This window comes from Coffea arabica, chromosome 6e (genome assembly GCF_036785885.1).
Source record: "Coffea arabica cultivar ET-39 chromosome 6e, Coffea Arabica ET-39 HiFi, whole genome shotgun sequence".
Lineage (NCBI taxonomy): Eukaryota > Viridiplantae > Streptophyta > Magnoliopsida > Gentianales > Rubiaceae > Coffea > Coffea arabica.
The window spans coordinates 2,183,721-2,204,828 of NC_092321.1; the positions used below are offsets into that span (position 1 = coordinate 2,183,721).

The 21,108-nt window shown below is 38.3% G+C and overlaps 3 protein-coding genes across 4 annotated transcripts; all 3 read right to left on the bottom strand.

The window, feature by feature from the left end:
• Positions 1 to 81: 81 nt before the first annotated feature.
• Positions 82 to 5,004, bottom strand: LOC113695844 (UNC93-like protein 3). Of its 2 annotated transcripts, none has more exons than XM_072054313.1 (11): positions 4,603 to 5,004; positions 4,234 to 4,408; positions 3,941 to 4,104; positions 3,670 to 3,733; positions 3,467 to 3,580; positions 3,327 to 3,371; positions 2,766 to 3,016; positions 2,554 to 2,644; positions 2,106 to 2,218; positions 1,869 to 1,992; positions 82 to 729 (listed from the first exon to the last, which is right to left on the bottom strand). In XM_072054313.1, exons 2-11 carry the CDS (start codon positions 4,402 to 4,404, stop codon positions 541 to 543), a joined length of 1,326 nt encoding a protein of 441 aa, XP_071910414.1. In that variant the 5' UTR covers positions 4,405 to 4,408; positions 4,603 to 5,004; the 3' UTR covers positions 82 to 540. The 2 variants fall into 2 exon arrangements, with proteins under 2 accessions (XP_071910414.1, XP_071910415.1); XM_072054314.1 differs by having other exon boundaries at positions 4,926 to 4,975.
• A 1,240-nt stretch (positions 5,005 to 6,244) lies between these two features.
• LOC113694798 (eukaryotic translation initiation factor 3 subunit A-like) lies at positions 6,245 to 14,492 on the bottom strand. Its single transcript, XM_027213673.2, has 14 exons — positions 14,188 to 14,492; positions 13,018 to 13,094; positions 12,060 to 12,541; positions 11,294 to 11,509; positions 10,817 to 11,185; positions 10,701 to 10,730; positions 10,332 to 10,559; positions 10,068 to 10,229; positions 9,217 to 9,438; positions 8,921 to 9,127; positions 8,642 to 8,848; positions 8,364 to 8,444; positions 7,660 to 7,861; positions 6,245 to 7,031 (listed from the first exon to the last, which is right to left on the bottom strand). The coding sequence occupies exons 2-14, from the start codon at positions 13,061 to 13,063 to the stop codon at positions 6,610 to 6,612; spliced, it is 2,874 nt and encodes a 957-aa protein (XP_027069474.2). The 5' UTR covers positions 13,064 to 13,094; positions 14,188 to 14,492; the 3' UTR covers positions 6,245 to 6,609.
• A 1,352-nt stretch (positions 14,493 to 15,844) lies between these two features.
• Positions 15,845 to 18,863, bottom strand: LOC113697067 (uncharacterized). Its single transcript, XM_027216508.2, has one exon. It carries the CDS (start codon positions 18,579 to 18,581, stop codon positions 16,275 to 16,277), a length of 2,307 nt encoding a protein of 768 aa, XP_027072309.1. The 5' UTR covers positions 18,582 to 18,863; the 3' UTR covers positions 15,845 to 16,274.
• Positions 18,864 to 21,108: the final 2,245 nt, after the last annotated feature.

The window sequence follows — 21,108 nt, forward strand, 5'->3', positions numbered from 1 at the left end:
AACGCTTCATAATTTTTTACCACCACTGAGCTTTCCTCAACAGATTGTCTGCAAAGATGGAAACTGACTGTTTTTCCAGAATTCTAACAAATGAAATCCCATGTCATAAAATGAACCACAATACATTTCTTTTCACTACCAAAATGGATAGTCGAAGTTAAAAGAAAAGAGCGAGACCGAGGGAGAGAGAGAGAGAGATTACAGCAAACAACCACTCACACAACCCCTGCTCCCTCGCTCTGAGGTCTTTCAAATTCAGTTTACAGATACAAACATAGAAGAAGAACACCAATTTTATCTTGCAGACAGTCATGACTTAGGAATCCTCCTAACCAGTATCGCCCCCCCAAACGCCTGTTTTTCACTTGATTGAAATCAACCCGATTGGCAGACAGTAGAACCACATCCTGAAGTACTCCGAGAAGCAAGCATATCCTACTACAACTCTCTGCAACTTTTCCAAGAGATGGAAGATGAACTTCAAAAGGGGCTGATACATGATATCCTCAGCAACAAGCCCGCAACCATCTTCTTAAAAAATTAAGCAGCAGTGCGGAAGGAAAAAGCTCTTTCTACCTTGAGTATAAGGAAGAGAAACGCAGCCACCGAGAAGCAGAGTATGACAAGTATGATTACTACAATTATGTGGAGTGCAATGTGGGGGCTCATGAAAAACAGAATTGCAATTGATAGACTCTGCCAGAACTTAAGCTGTGCAAATGCCCCTTCCTGCACAAGAGCAAGACATTAGATATTTGCTGCACCATAAGAAATTCAGCACACGAGCAGTTCAGCAGAGTGCTGGCAACTATCAAGCCAATGAGAATGCTCTGACATCTTAGAAGAAAAGATTCATGAACCAAGACATGAAGACCGTTTCTGACTAATCCAGCATTCAAAGTTCAAAAAGACAAAAATGATCGAGAATATTCCAGAACAATCCAAATCATTTTAGATTAAGAAAAATGAAACGACAGAGCTAAGACTTGATTGGGCCAAAGCCAATTTGATAACCTTTTGTAACTCAATCAAAAGTAGCTACGCCAAGGAGAGAACTCAATCATGACTCTTTTGCTATCCTTTTTTTTTTTTGGGAGAAAAGGGGGGGTGGGGGTGAGGAGTGAGGGGTTCCCTATGGAAGGCCAAAGGGTTACTATTGTGACAAGTATATCTATATCTATACTATATGTTAAGGGAGAGACGGAGGTTTGGGGTAAACAATTGTTATCACTTTATATAACTTCCACTTTCACCCTTATAAAAATTACTCAATACTTAACTACCTAAACAAATGTTGTCAAGATAATCACCCGTAACCATTTGTTAACCTTAACCATCTAAACAAATGTTAACAACATAATTGCCTCCAAACATTGCAACTACCAAAATTACAATCAATAATTTGCAGAAAACGTTCATGCATTTTAAGTTGCACACACATCGCGTGTGCCTTTAGCACTAGTCTACTTTAAGTTTATTGCTAACCCATGTAAACTGCACTCCATCTGGCTTTTATCCTTACTGCTCTCAGTATGTATGCTTCCCGGTGTTGAATCCCAGAAGTGTAACCAAGTTGTTCTACTACAGATTGAATACTTCCTAGCAGAAAAATACTAAAGACTTCACATTTGAACGAGAATGGAAGAGTCAGCTCTAATTCTTGGAAAAATCCAGAAAAATTTGGGTTGCAAAACACTCTGATCAAGTGAATAAGTTTTACAAGCTCATACTCAGTGGCAAATGGAAAGTCACCATCTTATCACAGACTAGGTATGCGCTAATTCGTAAATATCTAAAAAGAATTGTCTTCATCATATGATAAGACCATGAAAATTGCCAGCTTAGCATCAGATGAAGAAAATCATTACCAGATTATGCTTGAAAATAATCCCAAGAAATGCACTGAGCTGTGTATTAAGAACTCCATCACCAACACCCAACAAGGCAGCTATCAGGAAAGGATATAAAAGGCCAACTACTCCATGAAGCATGCTACATCAGAGACCAAAAAGCAATTATAAGATCGAGAGAATCAATTACATGAGCACAGAACATCAGCTTCCGCAAAAGAACAAGGTGCAATAGCAGCAATAGCAGGAGCAGACCTATAGTGCACAAAAAGCAACAGGAATGCAATAGTCTGAATGAAAGCCCCACTAAGAACTATTACGGTAATTGTCGAAAGACCAGATGTAAGTTGACCAGCAGCAAGCGAACACTGAAAAAGATTTCAACCACTCTTATTAGAGAGCATTAAGAAACTATAGCATGTATTAAGCTAAAAACATCAAAATTATTATATGCTACAGTAAACATAACTTTTAGGCACATGTCTAGCATAATTAGAAATAAGAAAGGCATTGGAATTGTATATCTCATTGAAGCCACAAAGCATGCTAAGCAGTAACGTAGTTGTAGAAACTCCTCCAAATGACTGATTTTTATGGCAGAGAATTAGTTTGGTGCTCAACTAAAGCATGACGAGTAGAAAATAACATCTACAGATCATAACATCAAATTTGAGCCTTGTTATATCGGCATCTGCATACTCACAACTGCATCAAAGACTCCATAGACTGCCATCACACCACCAACACCGCGCTCACCCAATGTAGGTTGAACCACATGCTTTGTGAATGCAGCCCTGAAATAGAAGTATTTCTGAGCTCAACAGGAGTAATAGAAAGAGAAATAATAAGTTCCATCCAAGAAAAACTGAATGGAAATGGAAGGATTACAGCAGCATAATCGGGTTATTCATTTACCACACAAATGATTGTTGAAAGCCTGAGTACGCGATGAGAGGGATGACTAAGAGAATTCTTATGTCAAGTAAAAGAGCCAGGACAGCCTTAAACAAGGACACCACTGAATAACAGAAACTAACCGAAGAGTCTTGTTCCTCCTCTTTCTCTGTGGCACTTCTGTTACTTAAGAAGCACATAAGGATGGTACCTATGGTCATGATACACAGAAATACAATGAACAGTGAAGTTGTGCTAGTGGTACTCCCTCCCTGCAGTAAAAATAACAGATCATGAACACTTATTCTGAATGCACTGAAAACGTGAAAAACCCAAACCAGTCATTTGACAAACAACTGACGGTTTGGCACATCATCTCCTGCCAGTAAGCACGTAACATCCATTTGAAATCAAGGAAACAGCATATTATAATTTTCTAAACATCCATGCAAATGCTCTCTGACCAAAGCTTCAATTGGAAACAATCTTAAGATTAATGAAGAAATGGTATAGCAATAAGCTAATGAAATGAAAAAGGACTTGTAACAGTAACATGGCCTACAAAACAACTTATTCGCGTACCTTTCCGCCTCTCAACAAAGCAAGAGTGATGAGATTCCCAACAAACTGTAAGTTTCACATGCAAAGTGACTTTATGTTACACAAACTCAAAACTCAAAAAACTGATAGAGATTTGAGTTTAGGAACTCCAACAACGTTACCTGATGGCTAGCAAACATCCCCCAAAATTCGCCATTGAATTTACCAATAACAGTTCCTTCAGGCAAGTCATTATCCAATGCGTGACCGCGTGCAGTTGATGTAAGGTATGTTCCCTAGTAAAGCAAAAAATGAACAAGGTACGTATTTTTTCATGAAGAGCAACGGATCAACATTCGGAGTCATAATAAATCTGAAATTGCACCTGTGCAACCCATATTATTGAAGCAGTAAATCCAAGGTACAATGAAGCTGGCACCATAGTATACCTACAAAACAATAGTCAATCAAGGTAATGCGATGTCCTTTCCTTTATTATTATTATTTTTATTTTTAATCAAAGTGGGGTGGATGGGGGGACGGATTTTATTCATGATCATAACTACTTGTAATTTTATGAAGCTTACAGCATAAAATTAAGTCACACAATGCAAGAAAAGAAACGGGAAAATGGTTTAGGCTAATACAGTAGTTACCAGGTAGGCTTCAAATTGGCAGCTATGAACAACCAATAGCCAGTGGTACCAAGAATCAGAGTGTTCTTGGAACCAAGGTTCCCAACGACCACAGAAGCAATCACCGAAAAGAATGTAAATGACAAGTACAATATCCCCAGTGAAATGGTCCCCAAATCTCCCTCCTTTTTCAGCAAACAACAAAAGATTAAATCAAAATTCACCCTTCAAATCTGTATGATAAAGCTCAAGAGAAATAAAAAGATGAAATGGGTTTCGTTGAAAATAAAATTAGAAGTTAAACTAGTACAGACAGTATTAATGGTGCTCTCCAAATTCTGAGCAGCTCCATAAGCCAAAAAGATCAACAGGAAGGCCCAGCTGAGGATATGAACATCTCTTTTGTAATTGACGATGGTGTGGTTCTTTTGAGTTGATGAGTTGACATGATCAACCACCAGTGGTGTCTCCTCATCCATGGCCATTAAGCTTCTTGACAGAGACCAACAAAAAACCCAAACCCAATTTAAATCAAGGTCAAATCAACCAAAATTCACACAAAACAATCAGTCTTCTTTGGCTTATAAACACGTGATGTCCGTGTTCTAAAGTACAAACCAGGTGATCTATGTGTATCGTGAATATAAAAACAATTATAATGACAAAGGGGCAAAATTTCTTGCATATAAAAACATATAGTGCCGGCGGAGCTAATAGGAAGAAGGCGACATGACAAAAGGGATTGGATTGAGGCCACGGAAGGATCTGCAATTTGAAACAGCCAAAGGAGTTTAGGCGGCCGAAGGGGTAATCATCAATGGGTCATAATCTCAACTGCATCTTCTAGCTCTATCTATGGTACGATATACAAGTAATTCTGCACTATAATACTAGTTGTAATGCTGCCAGAAATATTTTATAGTCAAATTCAGCCTTGTAGCTAGTCCTAGCTGATTTCTTCTTGTCGAATTAAGAGGACAACTCGACAAGGACAATAATAAGTAACCTCAGGGGAAATGCTTTCTTTCCATTTATCTACTCAGAGAGTGCTATTGTAGATACGCTGCCCCCCCCGTCCTTGCTTGCTTGGATTTCTGGTGGTTGACTGTCTTCGTGGCCTCTAGGAGGAGTTGCTGTACTTGTTAAGTAGTAATATTTCTCAAATTGGAGCTCTTTTGTTCCTGTGAAAGCGCTAGGATGCATTCGACAAAAAATAGCAGGCGTAACCACACACCGGGTATCATAACAGTGACGCACCACCAAGTTAGAGATTAATGAATCATTTGATAAAACTAATAGCGACGCACTTAAACCCATATGGAGAGATAAGATTTAAACCGTTGATTTCTCAGTGAAGGTCAAGGTTCAAACTTTTCCTCTCATTAATTGTCACAATACGTGAATTTGTTTAAAAAATTCATACGAGTATGTAATGTATCCGTGTGATTCAATAATCAATAGTAATTTAATCCTTTCTGAATTATCCATCTCTTCACGTCTATTCTCCTCATAATATAAAATAGTATAAATCTATCGTATTCGATAAAAAAAAAAAAAAAAATCCCACCACACAAAGACTTTAAATCTTTTGTGATGACAACTACTCTAATGGTAGTTGTTTCTTGGTTACATCTCTTTAATCAGAGGGTCTTTCTTTCTTTTTACAATGCTTCGGTCGCGGGGAGGATCTTGAACGCCAACTGCTTTCTTAGTACATCTTTTAATCAATCAAGGTTGCCTTCATGGTCCACCCAACATAACCTGCTGATGCGAATAAACTCGGTGAAGTCAGACGGTGTCCCATGATATGTTGTTGCTTTTGCAAGCTTTTCCAACGATATGTCAGGAACTAGAATTAGTAGAGTAAATTCAGGGAAGATTCAGCAGATCAGAAAGAGAGAGACAAGAGAATCAATTCTGTCATTCATCAGACGGATTACAGCCAATCGGATTTTTCCCTCTATAGCCACTTTGCGTTAACCGTTTCCAACCAACTCTGCTAAACAAAACTGCATCGTTTTACAATTGATCAATCATTATTGAGCTAAACGACTTCGTTTTAGAAATTGATCCTAACATAATACAAGTAAAATTGGCTGCAGTCATGATCCCTAAAATACACCTAATAAATAATAGCTGCAGTCATGATCTCCCACAGATGCGGAGGAACTGGCATGATCCCTAAAACACTCCATGCTCTAGCATTCCCAGTTTACCAGCTATTTTCATTTGATTTAATTATACCTACTAAATCCGCAAAAAAAAAAAAAAAACCACATGAATAGGCAAAATTCCTAAACCCAAGAACCAAAGCAACAACCATAATAAGTCACAATATTCACAAAGCTGATAAAATTTCACGTTTACAGCTTCAAGCAGGCAAGGAAAAACGCAAACATTTTGATACAAAACCATATAGCTGTAATAACAGTAAGAAACAGTGCACAAATGAAATGGAAGCGGCAACGTCCTAGGGTTCTTGGGCATGAGGGGAAAAATAAATTATGTCGTCTCTTGAAAATCCCCAAAATGGCTTCTGCTGCTCAAGATGTAAATTTACTCGAAACACACCCGCTCCCAGAACTTAACCATACAATAAAATCCAAAAATGACTTGGCAAATGTCTCTTAAATAAAGCTCAAATAGGCAAATCACGGGCAAAAAATCCTTGAAGCCAATATGCTGCAGAATTAACGTTCACGATTCCTATTCAATGACCAAGTAGGCCTTGAAGCGCCCCCACCATAGGATGGCCTACGATCATCACGCCACCGATCACCAGGCAGTGATGCTCGATCATCCAGCCTGCTTCCACCAGTTTCAGGAGGTGGGGCTTGCCCAGCAGCCTCAGATTGCTGCCTTTTGAATCTGGGCACATATTTTCCAGTATTTTGTGCAGCAACAGCTGGGACAGTTGGCACTGGGTCTGTTGGGCGCGCAACAGCAGGTGGATCAGCAGGCCTAGGAGCCACAGAAGATGGTTTTCCCAAAGCCTCTTCTCTCATCTTCTTTGCTTTTTCCTCCAGCTCACGTTCTCGTTGCCTCTGAATTTCAGCAATCTCATCCAACTTAGCCTTTCGTTCAGCTTCCTCTTTCCTTCGTCTCTCCGCTTCTGAAAATTTTGCCAATTAACAATAGACAAACATCAGCAATAGTGCAACGATCTTGAAACATTTAAGACACTAATTTTGACAATCCAGGGTTGCTATTTGGATCAAACTGTTCACAATTGATAAAACAAGCAAAATATAGATAACACTTGATGATGGAACTCAGGTGAAAGAGAAGCAAGAACATATTTGCAGTTGCATGCGAAAAACAAAACTAGAGCCATAGAAAGCAGTAGGCAATTAGTTTCAACATGTCTGCTCTAATTGGAATTGCCTCTGCAACAGCAAAGCAAGAATTTGACTTGAATTTGCATCCTACAATGACCACAAAAAAGATTGGGGCTAGGACACATAAAGTTGCCTCCATTTTAAAACTTCAGGAAACTAAGAAGCAGGAAAAATTGTATTAGACAATATGTTTACATTGCAGAAGTGTGTCTCCATTTGTTACTGTCTTCTAGTTCACTGCAAAAGAGGGCACAGAAACTAGAGCCAGACAAGTAATTATTCCAAGATTGGACCAGAAGTTTCCTCCTCCATCACAACACCTCCTCCCCCCCCCCTTTCTCTCTTCCAGGCCCCAATAAGTAAACTTAAGTAAATCAAAAAAAAAATGTCAGAACAAGTTACCTTCACGCTGCCGCGCTTCCTCCTCTTCACGCAGTCTTCTTAATCTCTCCTCCTCAGCTCTCAGATAATATATCATCTTTCTCTGAATCTCCCTCTCCTGTTTCCGTGTCTGGATGATTTGGTTGATTCGATCTTGACTCTCCTTCCTTAACCTGTTGAATTCATCTTCCCTGCGACTAACAACTCTGTCGTGAAATAGTTTCTGCAAGCATCAATTGACATTGTGTACTCAGTTTCACGCACCAAATACTCCAGGACAAAACAACTTAAGATGCTTAGGCAGGAAAATGTCAATTCAAACTATTACCACTACCAATGACACAACTGAACAAAATTAAAACACAGCATTTAAGTATTAATGGAAAGCTTGAGTTCTTTGAAAAAGCCACACTAGGCACTGGCAAGTCACAGAGCTAATTAACCCAACAAAAGACATGGTTCAATACTTTTTTTTTCAACAATAGGCATGTACAGGGGAAAAGCTAAACTACACTCAGGGCACACCAAAGAGAGTCTCACTCAACAAAAGACATGGTTCAATACTTGCAAACACACCCAACTTGTCCCATCCAGATTTATTCAGGTTGGCCCAACCTTACCTGAAACTGACCTTTAGCGCACACACCTCTACGCAGTTTTGCAACTCAGCTATTAATGATTTTTCATCTAATTTCAAAACTTTTTCCAACACAATAAACAATCACCTTGTTTTCCAACATGCGTCCAAGCCTCCTTTTTTCCTCAAGATCTCCTGCATGCCGTTGTCTGCTGAGCTCAATCTCTTGCTGTACGAAGCCATTGAACAGAGCAGTCATTCAAATAACCAAATAGGTAAATTCCAAGTAAGAGAAATAACAAATTCTATGAATATCCAGGTTGATACAAGTATATAAAGGGAAACAGTGGAAATAGCTTGTTTCTCCCGGTTTAGATTGGCATTCCAGAGCAAAATTAAGGAAACGCAGAAATAATTAGTCCACACCTGTTCCTCACGCTCATGAACAGCAGCCTCTTCTACTAATCTTTGTTGAAACGTAGCTTCAACCAGGGGTGCTGCCTCTTCCCTTTTGGCTCTCTCCAAATAGTCCATTGTTTTAGCAAGCCTCTGTAACTTTTTCTCCATCTCTTGTCTCTCCCTCAGTTGTTCAGTCAGGGCCATTTCCATCAAGGTTTGCTTGGTAATCTTTTCCTGGATCCATAGAAAGGTCAGTAAAAAGTGCCTACTGTAAGGGAAATTAAGATTATAATTTTTGATACTTACTCCCTCGAGAACTGGTTTCTTCCCCTTCTTCTTGCTGCGTTTTTCAGCTTCTTGCAGCAAAGCTTGGGCCTCTTCTAGCTCCCTCTCCTCTATTTCCTTGAGGATCCTCTGATTCTTCCTTTGCTCATACTCAGTAGCAAGCCTTTTCTGTTCTGCCTCTTCAGTAATCTTTTGCAATTTCAACCTCTTTGATTCCTCCTCCCTCTCCTAAATTTATGTTTGACAAGAAAATGTTTCACAGTCCACAATGGTCAGGAAAAAAATGTCATCTTATACACAGAGGGTTAGGAACTTACCATCTCCAAGAGTTGACGTTCTTGTTCTTCTTTGCGTTTCTCAATTATCGACTTACGTGCAAGAAGTCTTTTGTGTTCCTTTTCCACAATCTCTGATAAACCTGAGAGCGTTTCCCCTAGTTTCCGTGCCTTCTTCGCAGGAGGATAAATCATGACCCTTGCTTTGCTCAGTGATTCAGCAAAGAGGGCTAAGTGATCCCGAAGGCCATCAGATTCTAAAGTCTGAAAGGAAACATTACTGTTACTCCACTATAACCTCCAACATAATAAAAAATATGTGGCAAGTTTAAGAAAAAACAAAAGGCCAAGTAACAAGTCATACTAGACCAAGATTTTCCTGTACAAGCATTTTTTGAACCCATACAAGGCAAGATTCTAATTGTTGCATCCTTGTTAGCTGGCAGAAGCATACGGGTCATAATAAATCAAGTTTATTCAAAGTTAATTGAATGGAAGCAACAAACTTTGCCTTTCCCATTCAATTCTCAAAGGCAGATAAATGTCAAAGCACTCCATTCAGGTTTTCACATATTTAAGGGAAGCATATTACAGATATATTGTGCATAATAAGCATTTCCCCAAATACTTCGACCACAACTGTAAAGTTCAGGCAAACAAATTGCACATATTGATGAAGCTTTAGAATGTATAAAATACTTGACCACAAAAGAATAGAAATTAGGCTAGTGCTAATGGTATCTACTTACATTTATCATGTTAATCTTTATCATTCTGCAAGTTACGAAAATTGACTAATGGAGTAAACCCATTTTACACAGTGGAATTGTCCTATAAATTGCACTGTTCATGTAATTGCAGGATCAATTATCTGAAGCAACCAAGAAACTCACTTGTTCACCAAAGAAAACAGCACCCTTCATGTGATCAACTTTCATAGGAATAAAATTGTGTTTGACAGCATCAACAGATATCTTCTCAACAACAGCAAAATCAAAGAAAGAGATCATCTTAGATAAAGTTTCAATCTTCATCGTCTGATACACCTGAGATACCTGAAAACAGAGAGAGAAAGAAACCAACACGGAACAATCAACGGTAAAATACACATCAAAGAAATCAAATAAAATAAATAGACAAGAATGATTAAATCCAACCTGTTGCAGCAACCTCAAAGTGGCAAGCTTTTCAAGAGCAGGAACATATTGAGACAGTTGGACTTCTGGAACAGAAGAAGCTGAAGAAAGCTTACCCCCAAGCTTCGAGATTTTGGTTAACAATGGCTGTACTTTTGTAGCCAAATCCAATGGGATAAACTCATGCTCTAGTAGATGGTAAAGATCTTTTACTTCTTGTGTGACACATGACATTACTCCTTTTGATACCTGTGCAGGACAATCTAGATTCTTAAATAATAAAGATAACAAGTGCAAGCATTATCAATACACTACAACATGACCTTGGTTGTTCATTCTAGCATAACACACACATGGAAGTCAACAAAACCAACTCAGAAATCAAATTACCAGTTCTGCAAGAAGGCCAGCCCGAGATAGCTGGGGGGGAAAAAGAAAAACCATCAGTTAAGGGATAAGTGAATGGCAACAGTTAAATGGAAGAAATGCAATCATCATTTTGTTACCACTTCTTTGCCTTCAGATCTGGGTTCAACATCAAATCCAATAAGATTAGCAACCTTCAAATTCCTTTCTTTCTCATTCTCAAGCTCCAAATGAGACACACCCTGTGAGTGATCATAAGGAGGAACTGAAAGTGCAGCTAATACAACAGATGATGCTATCAATTGCAAATCCTTCTGGCTCAGGTTCTTATTAAAGCTCTTCTGAAGGGAGAAAAGCTTAAGCCATGCATAAGCATGATAGAGGTGACTGGATGATATCCAAAATATTTCTGTTAGTTTGGCATAATAAACCACCATCAGAGATGCTTTTGGAGTTTTCTTGACCAAGCACATCAATCCATGTATATCCTCAATCGACCGAAAAGCTTCCTACAGGAAATATTAAGGAAGGCAATAATCACTATGCTGATACAGGTTAATTATATGGTTAATTATATATGCATCTACTTATTGTCCTAAGAAGAAGATAAGTCAGACCTGCCAAAGTTCTAGTTCAGTAGCAACTCTCAATTGCTCAAATCTGGTGTCCAGATACAGCTGTAAGCTTTCTGGAGCAGAGAGATCCGGCCGGTCCCTTTGGTCTCTGTACTTGTTCAGATTTGCTAGATGATTCCTGATGATTTCACACAATCGTCTGAACTCAGTTGTTCTTTTGTATTGCTTACAAAACTGGAAGGCACGGTGAGCTGTCATCTACACACAATTATGAAGCCAATCAGAAGTTATTTCTTGCATGGAGGTTATACACTAATATACTCAATAATGATTTAAAGTGAAAAAAAATTACATAGAAAAAAAAAAGAAAAAAAAAACAGAAAATAAATCCTATGAATGACAAGAAAACAAATCATATTTCCTTCTAACAATAAGCATAAGAATGAGAATCTCAAGTCCCAAATCATACTTGATATCATTTAATAAATATATCAATCTGTATTAGATGGAACAAAAATGAAGCAATAATTATGCCTGACTTAAAAACTCACAATCAGATAACGACAGTAACAAGAGGTACACAGCATTAACCATATAAATAACAATCAAGCGTAAAAGCCTTTAAGTGTACATTGATATGACAAATCTCGTTTTACATAATATCTAAAAGAACATTTTTAGTAAAGCCAACAAAGTTTTGAAATATGATGTTTTTAGGACCTTAAAGTCATTATGAGATGGTAGAATAACAAGTTCATGAAATCTTGTGCATAACAGAATTTCCTAAGCAAAAACAAGAGAGCAGTACCGCATAGAGTCCCTCCAATTTTGAGTTGTTTCGTAGAATTTCCAAAACAGTTCTGTATGTCTCCCACAAAAATTTAAACCATGGTGTAACAAGTTCTCGATCAGATCTATCCTTTCCTTTCTCGCCACTAACATAACTCAACATAAGATCTTCAGGTCTTTTATCAGCTTCGAGGTCCTCAACATCCAAAGCTTCTTCTAAAGCTTGCGCCTGACTGCGTGCAAGTTCAGCTCTTTCAGTGGCCAAATGCATAAAATGCTTTATCACCTCCTCCAGTGAATTAATGTTGACTTGTTGACATACAATACGGTACTGAATTAAACCATCCTTGGCAAACCTCCCTCTCCTCATGTCAACACATAGCTCTACATACTTGAACATGATTCTCTCGAGAGTCTTTTGCCATGCTCTATACCTCCTGGAGGTAATAAGGTCATGCAGAGCTTGCAGTGCTTCTTGCTTTTGGCCAACAGTTATCAACTCTGCATCAGAAGACAACAAAAATCATGCACGTATCAAGATGAAAAGCATAATTTTAGGATATGTAAGCCAAAGATTATGTGACAGAGCACCAAAACCTTCAGAAGAAAAGTATCATTCAACAATTAACCCTCCAATGAATATAATGTAATGGGTATTATAACAAGCACTTCATCTGCCACCTCACAGAGCATAAAATTATAAGGTCAAATCAATTATGAACCTAGAGCGACAGACAGACAGGCACGCAAGCGCACACAGATCTTGCAAACCTCTTACAATAATTACAAGGAGACAACTAATTAAAATTTTTCAGCCACATGAACAAAAAGAGCCAGCCAAATAGGAAAAAAAAGACATGAGGAAGATATATATCACCAAGGCTGTAGGCTTATAGGTGGAAGAAGTGTAGTTTGATATCATTATGGGTGGATTCCAATGGTTTGAGAATGTAAAACATGAAAGTATTAGCACTAACCTTCAGCGCGCTTCAAAGCATTCTCAGGTTTGGCAAAGGTCGACATTTCTGAAAATCTAGTCAATGAGGTATAATAACTGCACAACATATATACACCAAAATTAGCTAAAGAAAAACAAAGCAAGCAAAGCTGAATTTTCACAGATCAACCTATATTCACCAAGGATGGAACAAAAAGATCCAAAATTGCTTGTCATACAACTGATAGAACAGACAAAGCAGAACAAAAAAGTTTATATTGTTGCAAAGAAGTATGGATTGTGCCAGAATTTTGTGACAAAGGAAAGAAAGTCAGCTGGACAAAAAGCTGGGTGAAGGGGGAAGAAACCACACGCCTTACGGAGTTATGTAAGAAACAAGATTAATGCCCTTAAGGTCAAGCTATCACATTAAAGACGCTAATGGTTTACCAACATAAAAAACTGTAATATTAAAGTTTTCTGGTTTTACCATTTGCTATTCATTTTGCCATGAATCTAGTATGCTCATATCCAATGTCTTTTTACACAAGAATATTCCCAGTGGCAGCAATAAAAAGGGTAGCTTAGAATTTAGAAACACCATCAGGAGAGCATTGTTCAAAACATACACTTACGGTATAAAGACAATTGAGCCCCAATGATAATTTGGTTGCACTATGATATAGGTAATGGTATTCCAACAAATTTATGAATCCATCAGACAAACTTCATACGCAAATCCCCAAAAACTTGGATCCAAAGTCAAAACTCAATATTTAAAAAAAAAAAAATCATAGGGTCTACGGCAGAATGCAACAGAAAAATCACCAAAAGCAAAGATGCTGAAAAACAAGATAGAGCAGAGTTAAGATCAGATGTAACCTTATCTCCACAAAATTCTTACCATATATAAATAGGAATACTTCTAGAAGTTGTTAATGGAAAAATAACCAACAAAAGAAGGATAAGACAAAATGGTAAAAGAACCGAAACACTAACAACTCTAAACCCTATATACGTGACTCTAATTATACCCAATGGTACGCATAGAAAATCCAATTATTAAGGTACATATATCTATCTGACATCTATCAGTTTCCTTCTCCTCCTCTTCCTGTAGTCAATTAAATTTTACCCCTCGCAGCGGTTACCGGACAACTATCTCTAGCTGCCGTCCCCCGATTTTCTTCCGAATTATGGTGGAGGATACCTGTGATAGAGGGCTTTAATGGAGAAGTCTGTGTGGTCGATCTATTCGTGCCGCGGGCTGCTGGGTGTCGACACTTGCGGCCCACGGAAGTTGTAAGGGAAGGAAGGAATCGTTGGTAGCGGCGTTGGAGTTCCCGGTGTTCCACTTAATCGGCCTCGATTTCTGGTTGCAGCGGGGGCGCCTCTTTTCTGCTTGCCCTAAAACCTGAGAAGAACCAAGAGAGCGACCTGACGATAGATAATGTAATTAGCCTTTGTTTCCACTCCCTAGACCCTTACTACTACTCTACTGGTAAAGTTTGGACCGTCGAGCATTCCGGTTCATCTGTTTCAATTTAGAAAGCTTTTTTTTTTTACCAAAATACCCTTTCTCGTATTCTTACTCTGATTTTCCTTTTCCATTGCTCACTAGGAAATTGACTTTCTTTTTTTTTTTCTTTTACCCTTTTGAGATATAACAATAATGTCCCTAATTATATTTTTGCCTCGGATTACATTAACAATTTGATTTTAATTTCAATGAATGTTACTCTTTCCTTGATAAAAATAGCATATATTGACATTTATACCTTGTTTATATTGAGTAATGGATTAATATTTTCTACACTGACAATGTATACACTATCAGCATTGGATGAATAACAACTATGCAAATTTTAAATTTGAAATTCAATTTTTGTACATGTGTCATGGATCCAACGGTGATAGTGTATGCACTATCAGTATATATAAGATTTACTCTCAAGTAATAAGCATGAAAATGTGTCTACAAATAAATGTGCAACTTTTATAATATATATATATATATGTATGTATAAGTGAGTAATTATGAGAGTAAAATTGAAAATCTAAAAAGTGACAAAAAGAGTTTACACCAAATCCAAAACTCTAAACTCTCTCTTCATATATGGTAGTTACCTTTTTGAAAAAAAAAAAAACAATGCTGAAAATTTGTAAGTTTATTTTTTCAAAATTTTATTCCTAATATTCCTTGACGTGACACGCTTTTACTTTTCGTAGATCACATGGGTGACTTCAATGCGTTAATAAAGATACATGCTATTAAGTATACTAAATATTGCGTGTCGTTTATTCAGTGATTATAATTGCTGGAGTTGTCAACAGAAAAGATTAAAAGTGCTTGCAATTGGGAGAAACATTTATTAATGATATGATGACACAAAATTCAGAATTGTGGGTTTATAGGATAATATACTAATAAACATCCTATCTAATGGAGGCTTTTCTCTGAGCATTATCCACCAAGCAGAAAGAGGTTTTCTGTGTCGTGGTAAAAAATATAATAAGAGCAGGAAGCATATTTAATTTATGTTGTCATGTCCTTCTTGCTCTTATTTATTTATTTTTGGGTCACGATGGTTTCCTAATTGCCGCAGCTACAAGCCTAGGACACGAGATATGCTATTTACTTTTAGCCATTGCCAGATTAAGATACTATAGATTGAATTACAGCACGTGACTTGTGTTCTGAACTGCACAGGCCTGTTTTCACTTACATAAAATTAAAAAACCTGCACAGCCGTGTTTGTAGTTATGAGAAAACTTGCACAGGCATGCGTGAGAACGCCTGAATAAATACTGCTATTACTTAGATTTTCATTTGAAAGTAAGACCTTCGATCTGAGATCATAGTAAAATGGCCAAGAAGAGAAAGTTGTACTGAAAATTGTTAACGCATATACGAATTTTCTCACGTCAGAACAAGAGCAAAATGTCATCACTGTACTGATCATTGAAGACCCAGGTGCGTCACTAAGCCACCTTGAAATGATATAGTTTGAACTAGTGTTACCACACTTGAATTCTTGATGGAGTTAAATGGGCAACAACAGGAAGGGTTTGAAGGAACTGAATTATCACTTTCATCTTGGCCGGTAACTCTTCCTGGGTTTTTGCTTATTCAGAGCATATTGCCAAGACAGGCCAGAGCGTCTTGGAACTTGCGAATTTTGAGGAAACCCGTTATCATGTCCTTCTCACTTTCTGAGAAGTTTGCTATCCCCTCAACCAGCTTGATTAGGATATCCTCCTAGAAGTTTGCTATCCTCATAGATCAATCGGGCACTTTCATCTTGACCAGTAACTCTTCTTAGGTTTTTGCTTATTCAGCATGTTGCCAAGACTGGCCAGAGCGTCTTGGAACTTGCGAATTTTGAGGAAACCCGTTATCATGGCCTTCTCACTTTCTGAGAAGTTTGCTATCCTCATAATCTTCTCAACCAGCTTGATTAGGATATCCTCCATGGCTAAAGAACAAAGGCCTTCAGCCAGCATGTAGAATGAAGAAACTTCTGGAATATAACCCTTTTCAGTCATCTCCATGGCAAAATCAACAGCTTCTCCAATTGGTCCTCCTCCCATGCAGAGCCCTCGGAAGACGATCTTGTATGAGATAGCATCAGGAGGATGTCCATTTTCCTCCATTTCTCTAAAAAGTCTCATGGCTTCTCCTGTTCTCTTCCTTCTGAACAGTGCTTGAATTACAGGATTATATGCCTGCGGGCCTGGTACCATCCCTTTCATCTGGATACTTCTGAGGAGCTTGCTTGCAACCTCAACTCTATTTGCTTTACACAGGCCCTGAATTAAGGTCCCATAGGTGACAATATCTGGTCCACACCCATTTGAAGTCATGCTTTGAACAATTTCTGTTGCTTTCTTGATATCTCCCCCTCTACAGAAATGTGAAAGAAGGGAATTGTATGTAAATTTGTCTGGTTTTAAACCTTCCATTATCATATGGTCCATGAGCTGATAAGCCTCCTCCACCTTGTTGCTCTTACAAAGACCATTAATAAGGGTGTTGTAAGTCACCAAATTTCTTGAAACACCTTGAAGCTCCATTTCGTCGAAAATCTCTTCCGCTTCTTCGAGTTTCTTATTTTTGCAGAAACCATCTATCAGTGTGTTGTAAGTTATAGCACTTCTCGCATAACCACTTAATTCCATCTCCTTTAGCACGTTGAAAGCTTCATTCATTTTCCCTCCGCTACAAAGGCAGTCAATCAACATGTTATATGTGAACTCATCTGGTCGACACCCTTTGCCCTTCATCTCCTCAAACAGTTCTTTTGCACTATGGTAGTTGCCAGTCAAGCAGAGACCTTGTATCAGTGAGTTGAATGTGCCAACATCAGGAAAAATTCCCTTTTCTGTAAGAGCACGAGCAAGATTAGTAGCTTCTTGCACTCTGTTCTCCTTACACAAGGTGCTAATGATAGTATTGTATGTTACTGCGTTAGGGGAGCAGTCCCTTGAAAGCATCTGATTGAGAACTTCCTTTGCCTCTTCAACTTCACCGATTTTACAAAGTCCTGAAATCAAACTATTGTATGTAAATACATCCGGATCAAATCCTTCTTGAAGCATCAAGTCCAACACCTCTATAGAATGCTTCACTTGCCCTGCTTTACACAAACCATTGATTAAGGTATTGTATGTAAATTGATCAGGATGAAACCACTCACTCGCCATCTCTTGAATGAACTCCAAAGCTTGCTCAATCTTTCCCTCTTTACAAAAGCCATGTGTCAAAACGTTTACTGTTATATTGCTAGATGCGCACCCAACAGCCTCCATTTGCCCTTTTACTCTCAATGCGCCCTCCAGATTGCCTTCCTCAATAAAACCTTGCATTATTGTCGTATAAGTCTTCTCATCCGGTACTAAACCATGGTGAGGCATCTCCTCCATCATCAGAATAGCCGGCCTAATTTGATGAGCTTTGCAGAGGGCCTTTATCAATACATTGAAGGTTGAAACATCAGGATTTGCACCTCTGGTCAACATCCTAGAGTGGATATTTTCAACTAGTTTCAACTTAGCGCCATCAACGAGAACATTCAGCAAGATATTGTAGCTAAACGTGCCAGGTTTCACACCAAATTCATTTTCCATCATGTCAAGAACGCCAATAGCCTCATCATACAACTCAAATTTCCCGTAGCTTTCAATAAAAATAAGGAAAGGACCTTCTGTTATTTCAATTTTTGAGCTCTTCATGCCATCCAAAATTTGCCTCATTCTACCGAAAGACCCTACAGTCCCAAGCTTACGAAGAATTTCCTCGTATACTGGCAAAGCGAGTGCGAAATTAGGCTGCTCCAAAGCCCACTCAAAGAGCCGAAGCGCTGATGTTTCATCATCTTCACGACGAAGGGTGTCAGGGAGTTGCTTTGAGCTGAAATCCGGCGACAGTTGCTGCTGAGATATAGAGGATAAAGAAGATGGCTTGGAGGCTGAGAGAGAAGTGAGTCCTGAAAATATGAAAGAAATGGATTTAGTGGGCTCTGGAGATGGATGGAAGGGGAATGGTTGGTTCAGATTCTGGGAGTGAGTCCAGGTATGGCAGTTTAGGCACGAGCTGAACGCCATTGAGGCGATTCAACGAACATGTAGTACACAAACTTGTTGGATGCAGCCAAACTACGGGGTAAGGAGATAACTGCCTTTCTTTCTTATTCCTTCCCCGGGATAGAAGTGGGCGGATTTCGAGAAGTTACTCCAAAAGTATATGTCTGCGTTGAAAGCAACACTTTTCTTATGCAAAGAATCAGGAATTGGCCCAAACCCAAACAATACGCCTAATGCACTACTGGCTGAAGTCGTGAACTTGGGCACTTAAGGAAAAAGGTAACATTCCGACCACTAATTGTCTGAAGCGGACCATGAGTTAAGGATGGTCTTATGTTTGTTACTCCCTCCGTCCCGTTTTGTTAGTCTTGATTTTTTTTTCACACAGATTAAGAAAGTGTAATTAATTTGGTTGGAAACATAAATTTAGATTAATAATTTCCTAAAATACCCTTATGCTAATCACGAAGAGTGCCAATTAATATCAGTTACAGCTAATGGGTTAGTATTGGAAAAGTTCAATGTATTCAATGTAGTGGGTTAGTATTTAATAACAAAATGTATTAATAACAAGATATTTAATAAGGGTATTTTAGACAATTTGAAAGATTACTACCTTTCTTAATGGGAAAGTGGACTACAATTTGGGACAGACGAAAAAGGAAAACAAGACTATTAAAGTGGGACGGAGGGAGTAACAATTTATACCTATTTAATCCAATTATATCATTGAGAATCGAATGAGACCAAACCATCTCTCACCAAACTACAAATGTCAATGTTGGATTTGGAGAATTCATTTATTGTGATAATTGATTGGAGATAAGGTTGGAAATCTTAATCTTGTTTTGACAGCAATTTTAATTGTTACGTTTTCCGTAAACACATTTTTCAATCAACTTTTACTTCATATATATCAAATTGTTACAGTAATTTTTCTACAAAAAATTCAGAAAAATGCAATCCAAACCATCTTTGATCTCTCATCTCATAAAAACTAACTAAATGCCTTTGTGGTGGCCATCAGCGTAAAGGGGCTGTTGATTGTTAAGGATGGTGTTTCCACATACTCCGTTTTTCAATAATTTAGAAGCAGGTAATGACAGCAGTCAGCGAGGTTCCTAAACGGCAAAATTAAGCGTCTGATATTTTTTTCCCAATCAAGTAGCAGATTTATTTTCATTTTTCGGCTCTCAAGCCTCCAGATGACGCTCATTTCTCACGTCCGTTTTTTCCTAATGAATTTCGTCTCTTGGGGCCAGCAACCAAGAGCTACGGGGCTGGGTAGTTGTAAGCGCTTTTCGACCAATATTTTCCTGTCCCAGTAGAAAGTTAACTTGCACCTTTTTTTAAGGAATGCAGCTTTGCATAAGCAAATCCAGTTAAGCTTCTTTCTTCATTTGCTTTTTTGGCTTCTTATTTCTTAACACCCTTCATAGGTGCTCTCACGCTAAGGCTAAAAGTTAACCAAACTATTCAACTCAAGTTGGCAAGTAATTCGATTAATTACTTGACTCGAATTCGATTTATCAACTACTTGACTCGAACTCGATGTTGATCAAGCTCGAACTGCTCGATACTATCCATGAGTCAAGTCTAAGCATTAAACTTCTACACTCGTAGGCTTGAAAAGCCTAATCAAATTTTATACATCTTCCATGAACGATATGTGTCAACGGATCAATTCCTTCCAAAACTTGAGATAATTGGTGTAAATAAGAAAAAAGTCATAAGTAATTGCTAGTTGAGCTTGATTAAGAAAACTTGATTATGCTCGATTGAGCCGGACTCTAGTTCGAGTTCAAGTTGAAATGGAGTCACCCTTTTGATATGGCACCTCGTGAACCTACCATCAATTCTGTTGGGAGAGCTGGTTAGGAAAAATCAACAATGTGCTTAAGAGGAAAACCACTTTGGCAAGTTCTACAAGAGGTGGTACGAAAAAGCTAATATTGCAGCTTTTGCCTCCCTAGTACATGATAAACTCCCTTGTTCATGAGCATGGCATTGCCCTGATGCTCATTTTCCAATGTAGCCCGTAATTCTTTCTCCACAGAGCCCCCAATTTTCAGAACTACTTCCTGAACAAGGCCACACTCTACCAAACGACTAAGAAAATCAGCCAATGGAAGCACAAGGATATTCTGATATGGAGAGCAAACTGAACGCCGCATCATCAGGCTGGTAATACTACTGTTCCCTAATAACCTCACTAGCATGCTATATATATCATAGCAGAAGAACAAGCTCCAGCACACTGAAATATACAAATCCGGGAAACACCAACAAACTGCAAAATGTCTGCCTGGCACTAGCAAATGTGATGCATTAAAGATAATATAATAAAAAATTGACATGAACATAACGTTATCAAGGCAAATATTACGAGTAAAGGAAGACTAATATGAGATACATCCATCAGTTTGAAAATTTTACGGTCTCCATCTCACAAAGTTGTACTTCAAGTAGCACTAGCAAGCAAACCAGTCCAGAGAGGAATTCCAAAAAGCCCAGGGAGTCAAAATCACATATTCAATTAACTACGAAT